Source organism: Fundulus heteroclitus, chromosome 23, assembly GCF_011125445.2.
Source record: "Fundulus heteroclitus isolate FHET01 chromosome 23, MU-UCD_Fhet_4.1, whole genome shotgun sequence".
Taxonomy (NCBI): Eukaryota; Metazoa; Chordata; class Actinopteri; order Cyprinodontiformes; family Fundulidae; genus Fundulus; species Fundulus heteroclitus.
In genome coordinates this window covers 8,361,226-8,379,914 of record NC_046383.1, presented here as the reverse complement: position 1 = coordinate 8,379,914, position 18,689 = coordinate 8,361,226, and the positions used below count along the sequence as shown (strand labels likewise).

Here is an 18,689-nt window from a genome sequence, read left to right as displayed (position 1 = left end):
CCATTCTCACATATAAATAACCTTTTGATCTAAACCAGGGGAGCCCAATCCAATCCCACATAGCCACTGTCTTTAGATGGAGCCCTGCTCCAAACGCACAAATTGCTTAATTCCCTCATCAGCATGTCATGCAGCTCTGCAGGGTTGGTAACGATCCATTTGTCTGATTCAGGTGTGTTGGAGAAGGGGTGCATCTAAAAGGTGCATGAGTTGGCACCAGGTCTAAACTATAGCATTACAGCCCTGGCCGTATGTTCATGGTTAATGTTGTTGCTGTTGACAGTGGCATCCACCCCAATTCTTAAGCCATGATACTGCCACCACCATGTTTCACAGAGGGGGTGGTGTGTTCAGATTGGTAGCGCTGATGGCATAATCACTACTGTTAAAACAATACAAATGATATTTTGCTTCAGAACAGTGCAGATGAAGAACCCATTGCCCACAAATCTAAAGCCAATGTCCTTATAATGTTTTCAAAACAGATTTTCTCTTTAAACAGAAATCACCATTTTTCTTAGTCCTGGATTCTCTTTACATGGAACCTAATAATTAACCAGAGTATAGTAATTGCATAAGGAGGTTTAAACTTACAGTCACTAACATGTGTAATGTTAAGTAATTAACTAAGATCGGGTATTTCTGTATCAGTCTGTTCATATTCACAAACGTTTTGCACACAGTTGCTGATATGCTGGTGAAGATTCTCAGTCATCCAGGTCATGATCATTCCAAAAAAAGTTAAAAAACGAAACAACTGGACTTTTTCCGAAGTTTGAAGACGTTTCGCTTCCCATCCAGAAAGCTTTCTCAATTCAAATGTCTGGAATGGAGTTCCAAGCTTCATATTATTGCCCAAAAGGCGTTGTTATGGCTTAGATAGCATGCGAATTAACCCGAAAGTCGTTAAGGTCATGGCTCAACACAGGAGCTCTCCTGTGTTGAGCCATGCATCTGTGGAGACGTTCTTTGCTTTCTCCAATATAAAGATCAGAACATTCCTCACTGCACTGAACTGCATACACCACTCCGCTCATTTTGCGGGTTTTGTCCTTAGGATGCACCATCCTCTGTCTGAGGGTCCTGTTTGGTTTGAAATGTACTGGGATTTTGTGTTTGGAGAAAATCCTCCTGAGTTGCTGGAGTCTCCAAACACAAAGGTTTAAACTTTCAAAAACTTACAACACAGCAATAGGTTTGACTTCTTCCAATTTTCACCCCCATGCAGGTGATCACAACATCTCCCCTGTCAGCCAGTCCAACGTTGACCCTAACGACTCCCCATTGCAAAGGGGTGGACCAGTTTTGGGTTAATTCGCATGTTATCTAAGCCATAACAACGCCTTTTGGGGCAATAATATAAAGCTTGGAACTCCACACTACTCCAGACATTTGAAACTTTCTGGATGGGAAGCAAAACGTCTTCAAATTTGGGGAAAAAAAGTCCAGTTGTTGGTTTTTTTTTTTTTTTTTTTTTTTTTTTACTTTTTTGGAAGACAGCCCGTTTCTTCGTTGACTGAACGCCTTTGTCGCCCCCAAGCGACAAAAACACAGCGGTGCACCGCCACTCAACAACTTCTGTGGATGCCAGTTCTTAAAACCATCGCCCCTTCAACTGCTAGTTTGGATTGGTCCTATTCAACGCCCCGCCCTGTGCTTCCCTCACGCGATTGGTTCTTCAACCTTAACTCCGAATTCCATTTGCTACGAACGTTTCGAGAGGCGGGATCTTGCCGTTCGGTTACGGGGAGGTGAGACCGGTATCCGGGCACTCTAGCACGTTGTGAACCCGCTAGGTCTCCGGCAGCCGTTACGGCAATTCATAGCATCAGCCGATTGCAAAGCAAGCGTTTTTAACACAACTGACCAGTTGGTAAGTTAATTTTCGTACACACGTTGTGTCTACAACTGACAAAAAGCTCCAGCTTTCTCCCATTGCGGTCCTTCACTTTACTCGGTCGGTCTTCTGGGCTCTGACTAAATCCTGGTGCTCAGATGATGGCTGTTGGCATTTTTTTCCACACATAGTTATTAGGCCGACTAGTAAAAATGCGCTAAATGAGCATTATTACGCGTTTAAACATATTCAAACTGTAACTGTTAGAGCGACAAGATATTCGCTAAACAGAACGTGTCTATAAAGCCACTAGTTTCGCTTTTGCTCCCCGGGAAGTAGCCACCGCCCTTATCTAGCTCCTGTTTAGCCTATTAGTCGTGACTCCCTCCATCTCTTCCTCGTCGTGTCTCACATCAGATTGAGTTTTTATTCAAGAATAAATGTTCTATTTTATATCGACGTGTTTTGCTCTAACAGCCGGGGTAACTGGCCCGGAGCAGAGAGCGTGGCCGGGAACGGTCCGGGACACGTGCTTGCCGAGGCTCCCCCATCCTCATTTTGGGGGCCGCAGGCGGCTACAGCTGTCGCTGTTAAGCCCCGACGAGGTCGACGAGGATGGCGCCATGTGGGCCAGGGCTGTACGTGGACACGGTCGCTGGAGCGGCCTGGTGTCCTGGCGGTGCGCGGGGCCTCCGGCGGCTTAGGCCGGGCGGCGTGAGCGGCGCCGTCACCGCCGGCATGGCGCGGCCTTTTTGTCCGCGTTCCGCACTCTTTAACCACGCCGAGGACACGGGGTGGGGGGGCCGATTTAGCAGAAATCAAGTTAAACGGAATCGACGCCTGTTACAGAAACGGGGGGCATTTCGCGTGTCGTCGTGCTTTTTCCGCGTGGATCCGTTCACGTTGGCCGCTCGTGAAGGAGGGAAGGGGGTCCTTGAGACCACCAAGTGGCTCTCCGCTTTGTTGCCGACAGGACCATGAGGAGAAAGCCCGTTTTGGCCACTGCATGATCCGGGGAACTAGATGTTCTAGCGGCGTATGGAGCAGAGAGACGAGTCCCCGTTGCGGGAGATTGCTGATTGCGTCTTTACGCGAATGAACGGACCGGTTGCCTACTTTCCGGGTTCACTGTTAATCAACTGTTTCCGGCGCTTATATAGAAGAGTCCCCACAACATGTGCTACACTAAAGCTCCGGTTAATGATTAGCCTCAGGATCCCTCCATCTAAAACGTGGTGCATCATGCGCCAAAAAAAGAAAGAAAGAAAAGTGCGCAAAGATTGTAAAGACGTGGATCCATCATGATGAAGCTCTGAGAAAGAAATGTGACTTTGATTTGTGTTTTTGCCACCTCTAAATTACGTGGAGCCATTAGTTTTAAACGTGAGGGAAGCTTAGGGTTCAGAGGCCCCAGAAGCCCAGACTTCCTGATGCAGGTCGATGGGACATCAGTGGGTAAAAGTCCTACCACACGCCTCTGGGGGGATCTAGGTGGGGTCTGTGGAGTTTCAAAGATGGAGGAAGATCGAGCTGCAGACTATGCCGAACAACCATGTTTTTTATGTCAATGATTTCACACCAGCTGAGCAGCACTGCATTAGGAACACACAAAATCTTCACATTACTGTCGAATTTTAGGCACAATTTAGCAGATCACTAATGGGGTTGTTCACAATTCTCAACATTTCCACAAGTGTACAAAACCTTTTTTTTTTTTTGGACACCTGTATGCCTTTTTAGCTTACAAAATATTGCAGGCTAAGCAGTTCTTTGCTATTATCTATCGCATTTGGAGATATTTTGGCATTATATTGCTTTATCGATACTTCCCAAGGCTGCAAGTTGAAAAGTCATAGCCAGCTGAGTAAAAATCAGGAGATGTCTTCTTTAAGATGCTGTTGCTTCTGACAGGTTGAAAATATCAAGATATTTTTTGTGTGTGTGTGTGTGAGGTCCTGATGTTATTTAATAATAAAGACAGAATATTTGAATACTTTTTCATCTAGAAATGCTACATGTTATTGTGATATCTAGAATTTTGAGACCATATCGCCAGTTTTATCTGCCGGTACCTTTTTATTTCAGCCTAATCAGAGTCAAGTTGGACTTTCAGTCCAGGTTCTGTGTGTTTTCTGGCATCATTAATAAGTTCACTTGAAAATACACAAATGAATGGAAACACGAGTTGCAGCCTGACATTGTGAACCCCGGATCCTGGTTAAAACGATCAGTCCGCATTATTAGTTCCTGTCGATGAAATGGAAAAATAAAAACTCAGAACAGGAATGGTGTTAAAAAGTTAGTTAACGGTACAGAAAATATACCATGCGCAGAAATGTGTTTCTTTTAATTGTGTACTTGAAGTTTAACGGGCAGAAATCCAGCTGGGCATCGCCTGGATGCGGCCTGAGCTGTGGCTGCGTTTGGCAGCGTTAAAGAATGCCGTTGTGTTGAAGCATGTTTCCAGCGTGAAGACGAGGCTCAGCCGTTCTCTGCAGATGTCACAGGGACGGGTCCAGGAGCTCTAAGTGAGCAGAACTGCCTTTACAGCGCCTTGAAGAAGACGCCCCGTCGCTTTTTACCTTATTTTGCCCTGTTTGGGTTCTATAAATAAAATGGAGCAAACTCTCAATCCTTCATAATTCCAAGTAGAGACAAAACATAAAATATACCAAAGGTGGGTGAATATCTTCCAATCCATTGTAAACTAAAACTGAATCTATTTACAAAGCAAAATGTATTAAATAAACTTGAAGCTAGTCAAACTGCAGTAAAACCCGCAGTGGTTGAACAGAGAAAGTACCCCTGGCTGTAAAAAGGTTGATGCGCCTTTTAGCAACCTGTTCCTGTAGCATCTCACGGCGGTGAGGCACACGGAGTCGCATTTAGGCTAGAAATCTGCCTGCCTCGCTCTGGGTTGGAGATTTTCAGTTCGGTTTCTCGTCTTCACCGAAGGATCATTTTAGCAGTAGAGTGGAAACTCCATCTGCGCTCATTAGATTAACTCCATCATCGCACTTCAGAGTCTCTGCTTGTTCACTTATTGGACCCGGGAAAGTACTAAGTGTTGGGCATCTGGTTAGATGTGTGGTGCAGAATAAAACGTCTGATTTATTTTTAAGGCATAAATGGGAATAGTCTGTATAGGGCTGTGTTAAAATAATCTATTATCCAATTATAAACCGATTCTCATGTTAATTCCTATAAAATAACCTATATAACCAAAGATGGATTTAAATGTGCGGACATGACTCCACGCTGAGTGGTATGGCAAGAAGTCTTCACATTAAATCGTTTCATATGACACCGAGCTTGATGCACTAATTCCATTTTACCATCCCTTCCACCGCGTCGTCCCGCTGGCAAAAAATGTGGAAATTTGTCCACAGAAATATAGACAACAGATACGCTCGACTATGAAGGTGAAGGTTCGCGTGGCTCAGTCTGCACCAGCTATGTGGAAGCTGTGATATTTTTATCAGTAAAGCACACCTAGAGCCGACTTTAGCTTAAAGATCGTTAGTCTATTAGTTCTTCCTCTGCTCTCAGACCTCAGCAGGACTAAAACAAAGCACCAAGCTCCACCTAGTGGTGGGAGGTGTGAACGCAACATGTCACAGGTATCATTAACCATTAACAGCAAGTTAACAACGTTATGGTAGCTATTAATGGCTGTAAGGACCAAAGAGAAAATTGTTTTCACTAATAGGCTGTCGGCAGAAAACCCAACCAGAGACAACGGAGGCATCTACAGCTGCTATTTCTGTTCAATAAATACTTTATTAAACAAAAGGGAAAATAAATTTGGGTACACTAACCTGGTGCATTATTAAAAATATGCCATTAAAAATTCACCTCCCAGACTGGAGTGTGAAGGCTCCTCTGTCAATATGTTGGGTAACTACAGTCATTATATCCACCTAACAGCTACAAATGTTTTTAATAGCAGCAATCCAGTTTGAGATCAGATCGAATTTAATCAAAGAATCGATTCCTTGTCTTAAGAATCGAATGAATTCTTAAAAAATGAATTGATGCCCATCCCTAAGGTCTATAATACTTAAATTTCCTGTTGGATTCAGAAACATCTACACACCACTATTTAGGAAATAGTTTTTTTTTTTATTATTGTTACAGAAACTACAGTCAACACGTCAGGCCTAAAACAAGTTATCAGCCGGGAAAACATGATCAGAGCATTTCGTTACATTTTCTCTCAGCATAGGGAGAAAAATGAGTTATTTTTGCAGAGATATGGCAATAAAGCATTAGGCGGTTTTACAGATGGATCGCTGCTTGTTCCAGAAACAAAACAAAACGAGCCCAGTGATGCATGCTGGGTATATTTACTGATTTACACTGGAACTGGAGATGGGTCACCAGAACCAGATCCAAACCGCTGCTGTTGCAGCTTAAATGCTAACATTGTTACTGGGCGGGTTCTTCCAGAGATTTTCTGCCGACATATAAAGTCTAACCATGGAGCCGAAACATTTATTAGACAGCCGGTCTGTTTTTATTGTCAAACTGAGCTCCCCTTCTCTTTCTCTCCCTGCAGAGATTTCCAGTCAACCAAAGAAATGGTGATGGAGAAGCCAAGTGCCCAGCTGGTCGGGCGAGAGTTTGTCCGACAGTATTACACGCTGCTGAACCAGGCTCCAGACTACCTGCACAGGTACGGTGATCCGCGGCCGCTCTCGCCTCAGAAGTGCTGCTGTCTACGTCTTGTTTAACGTGTGGCTGTCCCCTTCAGGTTTTACGGAAAGAACTCCTCCTACGTCCACGGCGGCCTGGACAGCAATGGCAAACCGGCAGAGGCCGTTTACGGACAGGCCGTAAGTGGCCATTTTTTTTTAGACGTCACGCTAGAACCGAAGCTAAAGTCTTGACCCGACGTCGTTTGTCTTGCAGGAGATCCACAAGCGGGTGATGGCTCTGAGTTTCCGGGACTGTCACACTAAGATCCGACACGTGGACGCTCACGCCACCCTGAACGAGGGCGTGGTGGTCCAGGTGATGGGCGAGCTGTCCAACAACATGCAGCCCATGAGGAAGTTCATGCAGACGTTTGTTCTGGCGCCAGAGGTCAGCACCACGCCGCGTCTTCCCCTCTGGAGTTATGTGTGGCTTGTAAAAATGTGTCTCCTCCTTTTTTATGTCTAAAATATATTTTGCTTCAGGGAACGGTTGCAAATAAATTCTACGTCCACAACGACGTGTTTCGCTACCAAGATGAGGTGTTTGGTGACTCGGACTCGGAGCTTCCAGAAGGTGAGAACGTTTTTTTTATTTAATGGCTTCTGTCTGACGTGTTTGACCTGAACTTTCTACGTTCTCTACTTTTGACACCGTCCTTATTGACCGATTAGCTCCGTTAGATTATCTGATACAAACTTGCACAGGTTTAAATCATATCTCTCTGGCCGTACTCAGTTTGTACAACTAAAAAATATCCGATCCCACTTTGCCCCCCTTTCCTCTAGTGTTCCCCAAGGCTCTGTCCTTGGAGCCTTTTATTCATCATTTACCTTCTCCCTCTTGGCCATATCTTTCGTAAACATAACATCCACTTCCATCGCTATACAAATGACACCCAGCTCTACTTATCCACCAAACCCTCTATATCCCTCCTTCCCATCTCCCAATCTAATTGCCTTTAGGAAATCAGATCCTGGTTTTTGTTAAACTTCCTCAAGCTTAATAGTGACAAAACTGAACTCCTTCTTATTGGCACCAAATCCATCCTTTCACAAAATAAATGACTTCTTCTCCATCAGTAATTCATCTGTGTCTCCCTCCCCTCAAGTTAAGAGTCTGGGTGTCATCCTAGACAGCACTCTGTCATTTCAGTCCCTCATTAATAATGTCACTCGGTCAGCATACTTTCATTTACGTAACATCTCTCGCTTACGTCCAACTCTCTATGCTAACAGTGCTGAAATCCTGGTTCACACCCTGGTTACCTCCCGCTTAGATTATTTCAATTTGCTACCTGACTGATCCATTCATAAATTACAACTACTCCACAATTCTGCTGCCCGGATCATTACCAGAACCCCCTTTATCAGTCACATAACAACTGTCCTGCAGCAGCTTCATTGGCTTCCCTTTAAATATCGCATCATTTATAAACTTCTTACATTTAAAGCTATCAATAATCTTGCCCCCAAGTATCTCACTGAGCTCCTTCATATCAACATACCTTCTTCCATTCAGCTCATCCTTCCACATGCTCCACATCCATAACTACTTTTAAAACTCACTTAAAAACTTATCTTTTTAGGCAGGCATACTCTATAATTGTTAAATTGAATTTAATTGTGAGGATCCCATCCTTTCTCCTCTTCTTTATTTATTTTATTCCTGCTCTTTGTACATTCAATGTTTATTTGAGTGTTTTATTGTTGATTCTGTAAGGTGACCTTCAGTGTTAGGAAAGGCGCCTATACATAAATTTTATTATCAGTCTGACGTATGTCAGATCTCTGTTTTTAAGTGTTAAAACTTTAAAATTTCTGCTTTTAATCTAAAACCTTTGATGGTTTATGACTGGAAGATGTATAAAAAAACAGGCAAATCTATTCCATGAGAGTATTTGTAATGGAGAAATGTCCGCCTGCTGCAGGTGTCCATTTACTGAACGGTGTAGAGTGAGTTTATTTATTTTAAGTACTTTTCAGTAACAAGACGGTTCAAAGTGCTGAACATGAACAGAAAAACATTAGACAGGAAAAAACTAAGGAAGAAGCTAAATAAATCCTTGACACACACAAAAACTTAATCGTTACTATTACTAAGAAATAAACTAAGTAAATTGTTGGGGATTTCTGATCTAAAGTCATTTTGTCCAACCAAAGCTACAAATAGAATAACTTTTGTTTCACTAGAACAAACTTCACTAAAATTCAAAGCTTAATTGTTTATCTTATAAAGCTTGAGGTCTGATCTGTGTGTGCGCTTTATATTCAGTCAGTGCCGGTTTTCCTTAATTTACTGCATCGCTGCTGCGTTGCGTAGAGATGATCATCCTGCTTCATCGCTGAGGTGTTGTTAGTTGATCTGCTGTGAGATCATCTCCTCTGCAGGCAACACCCTGAGTCTCCAGTCTCTGCATCACAATCCTCTCAAAGCTTCACGTTGCTTGTTCTCCCGTTTTCACCTCACATCCTCTTCTTCTACTCAGCCTTCATGACTCTACCTGCAGACGGTGCTCTTCAGTAGGTTATCATCCTGGAAGCGTTTCCATCAATGCGCATTTTGAAAAATCGCATTTGACGGTTTATGGAAACGGCGAAATACGAATTATCAATTTTTCGCTCGTTTTGGGGGATTTTTGACTTAAATCATAAACAGTAAATGCGCAAAACGGGAGATGGAAACGTTTTTTTTTTAATCAGTTCTGAGGCAGCAAACGCCTTACCTCATGACCGATCAGCTGTTTCTGTTGCCGCCGTCTTCTCTCATATTCCCATAATGCAGCAGTGACTGCCTGCTATGGCTTTCTGTACAGGTCATAACTGTGTTAACAAAAAAAAAACAATTAACTGTTAATAAAATTTCTCTCCATTTTATCACTGAAGTTGGTTTTCAGTGATGTTTTCTGAGCTCTGTGTTTGTCTCAGATAAATTGTTTAAGTCTCTAAATATTGACTCTTTGTTTTTAGAGTCCGAGGATGAGGAGCTGGAGAGAGTCCACTCCCCTGATGTGGCCCCAGAGGAGTCCGCTCCCTTCTACGACCCCACAGCTTGGTATGCCATTATTCTGACTATCACTTTAGTTTTCAGCTAAACATGTTTGGATCAAAGGATCTTAGCGTGTTGCGTGGTTTTAGCATGTCGGATATGGACACGGCACCAGGCGTGGTTCTGTGTCCCCGTGTTTCTGATCCGGACATCCATGTGTTTTCTCCTCTGTAGTCCAGAACCAGCGGTTCCTGGTGACGAGGAGGAAGAAGCTGCAGCGAGCCCAGAACCGGAGCACGAGGCGGAGAAGGAGGCGGAGGCCGGCGAGGCGGAGCTGAAAGCGGAGACGATGCTGGAGACGCAGACGGAGTCGCTCACAATCGAGGATCAGACGGAGAAAAGCCCCCCCACAGTCGTCGCTCCCACCACAGAACCGGCCTCGGCGCCGGCCGAAGCCGCTGTGTCCGCCCCCGAGGAAAACAGGGTAGGTCATACGGCCGGCAGAACAAGAGAAATGTTGATGGACTAGAAAGGAGTCCTAATCTACATGTTGCTCCCTGGACAGTTCTCCTGGGCGTCGGTCACCAGTAAGAACCTCCCTCCCAGTGGGGCTGTGCCCGTCTCAGGCTTTCCCCCACATGTAAAAGCCACGCCCACACCTCAGGTAAGTTCACCTCACTCACACCTTCATTAGGAGAAGTGAAATGTTATCATAACACTCATGTGTTCATCAGCACACAGCTTTAAATAAGTTAGAGCTTCAGCAAATGGATGAACTACGGTAGATTAAGAACATTTTACATATTTATGCACTAAAATCTGTTTAAACCCTTTTTTTTCTGTTTTGTTAGAACTAGATTTACGAATGCTGTCTTTGCAGGGATAGTGGAATATAAAGACTTCTGCAGATTAGGGCTAATCTCTGAATTCAGACCTGTGCACTCAGTGTTTGAAGGTTTCTGCTAAACAGAAATGACTAAAATGTGAACCATGAAGACGCATGACAGCTCTTTAAAGGTAAAAGATTACAGCTTTCTGGACCGCTCACTCTATGCAAATATAACGTTGTCACAAATGAAACCTGCTTACACATTTTTTAAATGGTTACTAAAAAGCGACCACACCTCAGAGGAATGACCACATCCTGTTAAGTTTGGGCTGACACCCATTTCCCTACACGGCAAAAAGGAACTAAGAGTAAAAAGAAAATTGAAATTCGAGCAGCTAAATAAGACTATTTACCCGGTGGAATGAGTATTTTTACCCCTAAATAAGATGATTAGATATCCTGCACTTGAAATAAGATGGAGATGAATTGTTCTTATTTTATTTGCAAAAATCTTATTCTCATGGCAGATAATCTTCTTTATCTGTTCAAATCAAGGAAAAATACTCATATCAAGAAAACGTTACTTACTTTTAGTTCCCTTTTTGCAGTGTATACACTGAATTAAAAATGAGTAAAAATTCCCTCAAATAAGTGTATTTGTCCTTAATTTAAGCAGGTAAATAAGATGATGTGCCAATGGAATGAGTATTTTTACACCTAAAATAAGATAATTAGACAAACTACACTTGAAATAACATGATGGAGATGAGTTCTTCATATTTTCAGGGTTCCCACACGTCCTTGAAATCCTTGAAAGTTTGTGAATCTGAAAAAATAAATTCAAGGGCCTTGAAAGTTCTTGAAAACAGCCAAAAAAACACCTTGTCCTTGAAAGTCCTTGAATTTTTTTGTGGGGTTGAAAGTTCACACGGATGACGACTCATGTGTCATTATTTTACTACCACACGATCTTTTAAAATTATGTTGATTCCGCAGACTTTTAATTTGCAAAAGTACGTTCGCTCTTCTTCATTAGTTGGTGGGCTACGGTTTAGGCCTACGTGCGTCTAATAGGTTACATTCACGCAGTGTTGCCAACTCAGCGACTTTGTCGCTATATTTAGCGACTTTTCAGAGTCAAAGTCAACAACTAGCTTAATCAAAGATGAAAGTAAGTGAAACAAATTGATATAATTCTGAACATCTCAATGCTGCACTTTTTTCCATAAAATTCCATCAAACGGTAGGCTAATATACATCTTATATGTAATGTAGTATGGCATAGCCATGTACTGTGGATATAAATGTAGGCTATGAATTAAGTCCACTTTCTTGCATTGCTTCTGAACCAACAACTTCTATGCCGTTTAGTCTTTTATTGAATTTGCATTGTATTAAAATATGATAACCTATTCAGCGGTCACAGTAGGTAAATGCCGCCACGTGTGGTCCTTGAATTTGAGGGAATTGGTCCTGGAAAGTCATTGAAAGGTCCTTGAATTTGATGTTCACCAAGGTGTGGGAACCCTGCATTTTAAGTGCAAAAATCTTATTCCATTGGCAGATAATTCAAACTTGCTGCTCAAATCAAGGATAAATACACTCATTTGAAGAAAACTTTACTTATTTTTATTCATGTTTTTGCAGTGTATAGTCTAAAGATCATAACCCAGAGAATCTCTTGTTCTGTTTCAGCCCAGACTGGAGGTGAAGTCAGAGACCCAGACAGTCCAGAGGCCGCAGAGAGACCAGAGACCCAGAGAACAGCGGCCCGGAGGTCCTCCGCCGCCCAACAGGGGGCCACGGCCAGGTATAGCCTTCTCCTTCCACGTCGTGATGAAGGCCGGCGTCTGTGCTCTGCTTAAACCGGCGCGCCTCTCGTTAATGTTGCAGTTAGAGAAGGAGAGCAAGGTGAGCTGGAGACTCGTCGGATGGTTCGGTACCCGGACGCCCACCAGCTCTTCGTCGGCAACGTTCCTCACGATGTGGACAAGACGGAACTGAAGGAGTTCTTTGAACGTAAGTTGGAACGAGGCGACGTAACCGTTGAGCACCAGGATGTAGGGTTGTCACGGTACTAAAATTTTCAATTAGATACAGATACTCAGGAAAATATTCGATACTCAATACCATTTTCGATACCACAAGGATAAAAACAAAGACCCCAAAATTTAACAGAAATATTTGTATTAATAAATAAAACACAAATAAATAAATAAATACATACAATAAAGAATAAGAACAATATTCTGAGGTTGTCTGCTGTGCACAATATTAAGCAAGCTTGATTTAAAAAAAAAAAAAAAAAAAAAAAAAAGTGTTCCTTCCATGGCTATGCTTTACACACATAACAATGAACTAGCCAAACCAGTTAACAAACAAAAATAAATGCTGTATTCTCAGCAGCTGCACCTGTTGCAAAAAAAGTCTGAAACTGAAAAGTGCACAGAATTATTCTATCACACAGTGTTCAGAAAGTGCATTTTCCTCTATTCTGCACTCTAGATGAATGACTGTTTAGGTGCCAATGGTGGTAGCACTGGCCTGAATTAGCTTTGCTGTTAGCAGATTTTTTTGCCAAGTCCCCAACTTCTGGGGGCCTTGGAAAAAAACACCCCCCACCCCGCGGTATCGATACTTTTGAAAATGAGTATTGTATCTGGATACAACATTTTAGTATCGATACTTTTGACAACCCTACCAGGACGTAACGAACAGGTTTAACTGTGTCAGCGTGTCTTGGAGGCGTTGCTTAAATCCATCATAAACAGCCGAATCGCGTTTTAAATGCGTCCGAATCGTCGTTGAAGGTGTGAAATATGCAAACTTGTCTCTTGCAGAATACGGGAACGTCCTGGAGCTGCGGATCAACAGCGGCGGGAAGCTCCCCAACTTCGGCTTCGTGGTGTTTGACGATTCTGAGCCCGTGCAGAAGATCCTCAGCAACCGGGTTAGAACCTCTTCTTCTTCTTCTTCTTCTTTCACCCGCAGAGCCTTTGTCTCTGAGGTCGGCCCGGCCGGATCCTAACCCTCTGCTGTCTCCTCCAGCCCATCAAGTTCAGAGGCGACGTCCGCCTGAACGTGGAGGAGAAGAAGACCCGGTCGGCCAGAGAGGGCGACAGGCGAGACGTGAGGCCCCGCGGTCCAGGCGGCCCCGGCGGCCCCAGAGAGCGAATAGGAGGCGGACCCCGGGGGCCCCCTACCCGCGGCGGCATGTCACAGAAGCCCAGCTTCGGTTCTGGACGGGGCGCCGGCGCCGCCGAGGGGCGCTACTCTGCTCCTCGTCAGTGAACCAATCAGCAGCAGGAGTTAGATTAACCGTCTGGATTCAGTCTCTACTGGTTTATGATTTTTCTGCAACAAGAACTGATTAGAAAAAGCTAAATAAAAAAAAAAAAAACAACAAACTCCCTTTACATGTAGGAGAGAAAATCAGCAGGAATTAGAGAGTTGGAGTGACGAATTCGGTCCGCTGCTCATGTGTTGCCCGACCCATGATTCCTTTCTGCATTATTCTGTCTCCTTAATGTTTTTGGCTCAAAACTTTCGACATCAAGCCGACATCCGCTGAATTCAGGCGCCAGTCATCCATCTGTTTGTTTCAACGCTAGCACCCCCACCCCCCCAACCCAAGCCTAACCTCCGGTGTCTGAGCATCAGAGCAGAGTCCAGGGACACATCTTTACTCTGGATGCTGAGACTCGTTTAAGAGACAGGAGTGCTGATGCAGAACGCTGCTTTTAGCATTCCCACGCAAGGAGTTGTGAAGAACGGCCACCAAAAAAAAACTGTTTTTTGTTTAGTTTTTTTTTTTATGTTTGTTCTGACCGTCTAGGAAAACCAAGAATGAAACCATAACTGCTGTCTGCGTTCTCTCCTCTTGTGAACGGCCGTTTCCTCCCATCCTGATGCCACTCCCTGACTCCAGCAGGAGACGCAAACCTGCTCCTCCATCAGATCAGCCCTGAATGTTTGTTTTTCTTTTTTTTTTTTTTTTTGTTTTCATTGCTTTCACCCGGACTTTTTTCGTCAACTTTTTCATGCTAAACTTGAATTTGTTAACAGATCAGAACACGCAAACAGATGAAAAAGGGTAAATACTACTTGAATTGGGGGATTTGAAAACCCAGATTTTATTTCGCGTTCTCTCTCCCTGTTTCTTAAAGGAACGTGTACTTTTACTGCTTGGGCAATCCTGTGTATTGCTACCACCGTTGTATCTAGCAATGGATCTGTCTTTCTATTCTATCAGGTCAAAGAGCTGAAATGTTGTAGTTTTATTTTAGTAATGTTGTCTGAATGGAGCATGTATCAAAACCTGTCAGACTTGTACTACCGATGCACTTCATTTGTCATCTGAAAAAAAATAAGCTCACATGCCGACGAGAGAACTAAATTAAAAGCAATTTTACTGTTTTAACCTGGCGTGGGTTTTATCTGAGAGAAATATCAAACATTTTTAGTTTGAGCTCGTTAATACTAATCAGGTTACTAGTGAACGAAGAGTTTAACTTCATGACTAAGTTCTGGTTGTGGATACTGAAGACTTGAATGCCTTTGTGACATGAAGGGCGACGAAGAACCACTCCAGAAAGCTGTTAAGGAGAAAGTGAAATTCTGAAGCAGGTACTTAAACCCTTGAGCTTTTTCACATTTATAGCCACACATGGAAAGGTTTTGTGTTTGATAGACCAGCAAAAAGTCATTGTAAAGTGGATGGAAAAGGATGCATGGCTTTCCTAAGAAAACATCCCATATAGAGATTTAGAAAATATGATCTGCGTTTAGCATTAGGCTCCCTTTACAGAGACTCTGGATAAAATCTGGTGCAACAAAGTTGCCTAAATGTGAAATATAAGGATAAAGTCAAGCAGTAATATGAACGCTTCAGTGATTTATTAGTCCAGCGGCCCTCAAACTGGGGACAGCGAACCACTGATAATGGAGTTGAGCTAAGTAACACGATGGACAAATATTTAACTCCGTCCACTTCATCAAGTGGTAAATGCCAAATTAGCTACAATTAGTATGACAAGTTACATCTAATCTCCACCAAATCTCTTATTAGGTCTATAATTTAAAAAAAAAAACATGATTCCTAATGTATTTAACTACAAAAGGCTGTTTAAAAAATATCAGCATGAGGAATCTAAAGGGGTCCCTGTCTCCGAAAAGTTTGCGAACCCTAACCTGACCAGTCGTAGGCTTCACAGATCAGACCTTTATCAAAGAGAATGTCTACTGGAAAAGGTTTACATGTGGTAAAAATACTTTACACATCACCTTGAACCATGGTGGTGGTGGCAGTAGCACCATGTCAGGATGCTTTTGTTTAGCACAGATTAGGGAGTTGGATAAAATTAAATAAACATCTTTAAAATAAGCCTGTTGGAGCACCTGTGTGTCAGTTCTCATCTGTTGAAGTTCCTGCAGCCTTTCATTATCAGATGATCGAGCATTTTGTCTGTGCTCTCCTTCTTTTCCACGGCTCTTGGAGCTCCCTCTCCCCTGGATCTGCATCATTCTCTTATTCACCGTTTCAGTGTGGGGCGCTGAGTATAATCTAGGGGTGGCATTGTCTTTACAAGTAACTGCATGATTTCTCAATCTGCTGGTCCAAAGTGGTCTGCTATCATATTCCCAAACACGGAGACTTCATTTTTACACCGGTGCAGTATCACCAGTGGCCGCAGTGGCGCTACACCTTAAAGTTAGAGTTCTAGTGCCCCCTAGTGGCTAAACGATACACAGTGCTGAAAAGCATGTTACCAACTGAAAATCCAAGATGGCCATCAATTTTCAAGATTGCATAACTCAAAATCAGTACTTTCAGAGCTGTCTTACAAAATCATCATAAATTTGGCGCCTGTATAGTCAAGTGAAAGATTCTTATGAAATATTTACATATTCTGCTAAGAGTGCAAAATGCAAACTGCTAGCACTGCTAGCTGGGGCCAGATGTCTGGCAAGTCTTGTGGATAGCCCATAGACATTGCTGCGATGCGTCAGAGCGTCCGCCATCTTAAATGTGGCAAATCTGCAGTTACTCAGTCACTTAAACAGTATCAGAGGGACTTTAATCTCTGAATATACTTTGTATTCGTAGTATTTCTTTTTTGTAATATTACAAGTTTATTTTCGTATCCCTTTAGCTTCATTCTCCTGAATTTATTCTCCTAAAGAATAAAAATAATTAAAATAATCTAACCTGGCCCTATTACTCCAGGAGTGAAATAATTCTGCAAACTGTGATTATTCTGGAAATGTTCCCCCTTAATTCTCATAATATGATGTTTTTTTATCATAACATTATCACTTTTGTGTTTGTTAGTTTATTTTTACTTTAGGACTTTTTTTCTCATATTATTAATTTTACCTCTTTAATACTCACCCAAAAAGTCTGTTACTAAAGGTTCACATGTGACACGGTTTTATGAAATAATGAAGACCACAATGTTTAGATTTAACAAATTGAATCTTATATTCATAACACATTAACACACACACACACTATATATATATATATATATATATATATATATATATATATATATATATATATATATATATATATATATATATATGCGTGTGTGTGTGTGTGTATTTATTGCAGCACAGGAATGAGGCATCTTCACTGATCCACGTTCACAATAACAGAACTCAACTTTTTTCTGCCACATACAATATGGCGGTGACGTTGACGTGCGAACCTGCGCCCTATGACGCGTCTACGTATATATGTCTGTGGGATAGCCCACCAATTGCCCAGAGGTGCCAGCAGTTGACAAAATGTAAATGGATAGTACTTGTATAGCTCTTTATCAAGTCTGACAACCTCAAAGCATCAGGCTTGAGTATATATATATATATATATATATATATATATATATATATATATATATATATATATATATATATAGTAAACAATATTGAAAACTTTAGAGTTGTGATTAATGCTCAAGCTGATTAAATCAGATTTTTATAGCACTTTATCCAGCAGGGACATGCTTGGGTCCAAAGTGTCCTTGGTGAGTTCTTCCAGGGAGAATCTGGAGGGTTAACAGGAATGGTTAAATCATTCCTGTTAGGACAACTTTTCTATTAATGTGTCCTTTCTGAGGCAGTAATGTTTTCTCCTATATGCACTTTGTTTCATATGTACTGTATCCTGTAAATCATTTAGTTTTGCAGGCAATTAATCCATTTATATCAACAATTTTGCCACTAACCAGTTGGTTGCAACACCAGTTTTTTTTTAAACTGCCAACTTTTGCTACATTTAAACTCAAAGCTGTTTTGAGTTTTAAGGGTGCTGGTTGGCTCTCCTAACCATACCCCTGATGCTTTTTACCCATTTTGTATGTTATGTTGGCAGTTCTTAAAGGAGCAATAAGCGACTTTCCACCACTAGGTGGCGCTTGAGCACTTTCTCCATAAGGATGTGTATCAAGCCACGCCTCCAGCACTCGGTGCCCATTTCCCCTTCTCACTCATCTGCTCTGCATGAGCCTATTTGCAAAGAATAAAAACACAGCAAAACAGCATCACCTTTCATAACTTTATAATGCTGTTAGTAAGAGAACCTTTTGATCCGCTGGGCGTGCTCTGCACTATTTTGAGCCTGGTGTAGCATTTTATGGCCAGCTTTTAACGTGCACGTTCGCGCATACGCATGCGGCCTGGCTCAGTAAACAAGAGATTGGAGAACAACACAGAAAGAGGGTGTGTGACGTTTTACCATAATCCATCTAAAAGATACCTTTAGTTCTTAACCAAACAATTTTTTTAGTTCTTTCTATCTAGAATAATGAATTTTCGCTTATTGCTCCTTTAAAAATATCTTGAGAAGGTGCCGATGTTCCAAAATGATGTTCTTGATTTTTTTGCCTACAATTTGTGCAGAAAATACAATTTAAATTGGGTTAGGGGATCTGGAGGTTTCTACGTTTCTAGATAAGAATCTGAGCTGATTTTCTAAATCTCTGCCACATCTCTTTGTAGTTTCTCTCCTTGCATTTTTGTGACATCACCTCTTTTCTTTCAACGCATTGCTCTGAAGTGTCACTAATTCACCGAAGTCTGGTTGGCTTGTAGCTAAACATTTTTGAGGTGGGAAGAATGAAAGATACCATAATGAAAGCATTCAAACTGTTTTGTGATGACCTTGGTGAAGACCACAACATGAAATGTGTTTGTCTGTTAATAAAGCTGGCTTGTCTGTACTTCAAGCATTGCTGGAGTCCTCGGGTTTTCAGAATACATTCACGCAGGTCTGAATGAGCTAAAATAAGTCTTGACATTAATGTTGACGCAGATGATCTACTGTGGTGCCCCCTAAGG

The 18,689-nt window shown here is 42.2% G+C and overlaps 1 protein-coding gene across 1 annotated transcript; it reads left to right on the top strand.

Annotated features, from left to right (window-relative positions):
* Positions 1–1,751: 1,751 nt before the first annotated feature.
* g3bp1 (GTPase activating protein (SH3 domain) binding protein 1) lies at positions 1,752–14,769 on the top strand. The gene is made up of 12 exons (XM_012861806.3): positions 1,752–1,873; positions 6,396–6,512; positions 6,591–6,672; positions 6,749–6,922; positions 7,018–7,108; positions 9,502–9,586; positions 9,755–10,004; positions 10,086–10,184; positions 12,045–12,159; positions 12,243–12,368; positions 13,190–13,299; positions 13,398–14,769. Exons 2-12 carry the CDS (start codon positions 6,418–6,420, stop codon positions 13,638–13,640), a joined length of 1,470 nt encoding a protein of 489 aa, XP_012717260.2. The 5' UTR covers positions 1,752–1,873; positions 6,396–6,417; the 3' UTR covers positions 13,641–14,769.
* The last annotated feature ends 3,920 nt before the right edge of the window (positions 14,770–18,689 follow it).

Coding starts and splice junctions, on each gene's coding strand:
- g3bp1 (XM_012861806.3), top strand. CDS start 6,418: ATGGTGATGGAGAAGCCAAGTGCCCAGCTGGTCGGGCGAGAGTTTGTC. Junction 7,109..9,501: donor GGACTCGGAGCTTCCAGAAG/GTGAGAACGTTT, acceptor CTTTGTTTTTAG/AGTCCGAGGATGAGGAGCTG. Junction 12,160..12,242: donor CAACAGGGGGCCACGGCCAG/GTATAGCCTTCT, acceptor TTAATGTTGCAG/TTAGAGAAGGAGAGCAAGGT.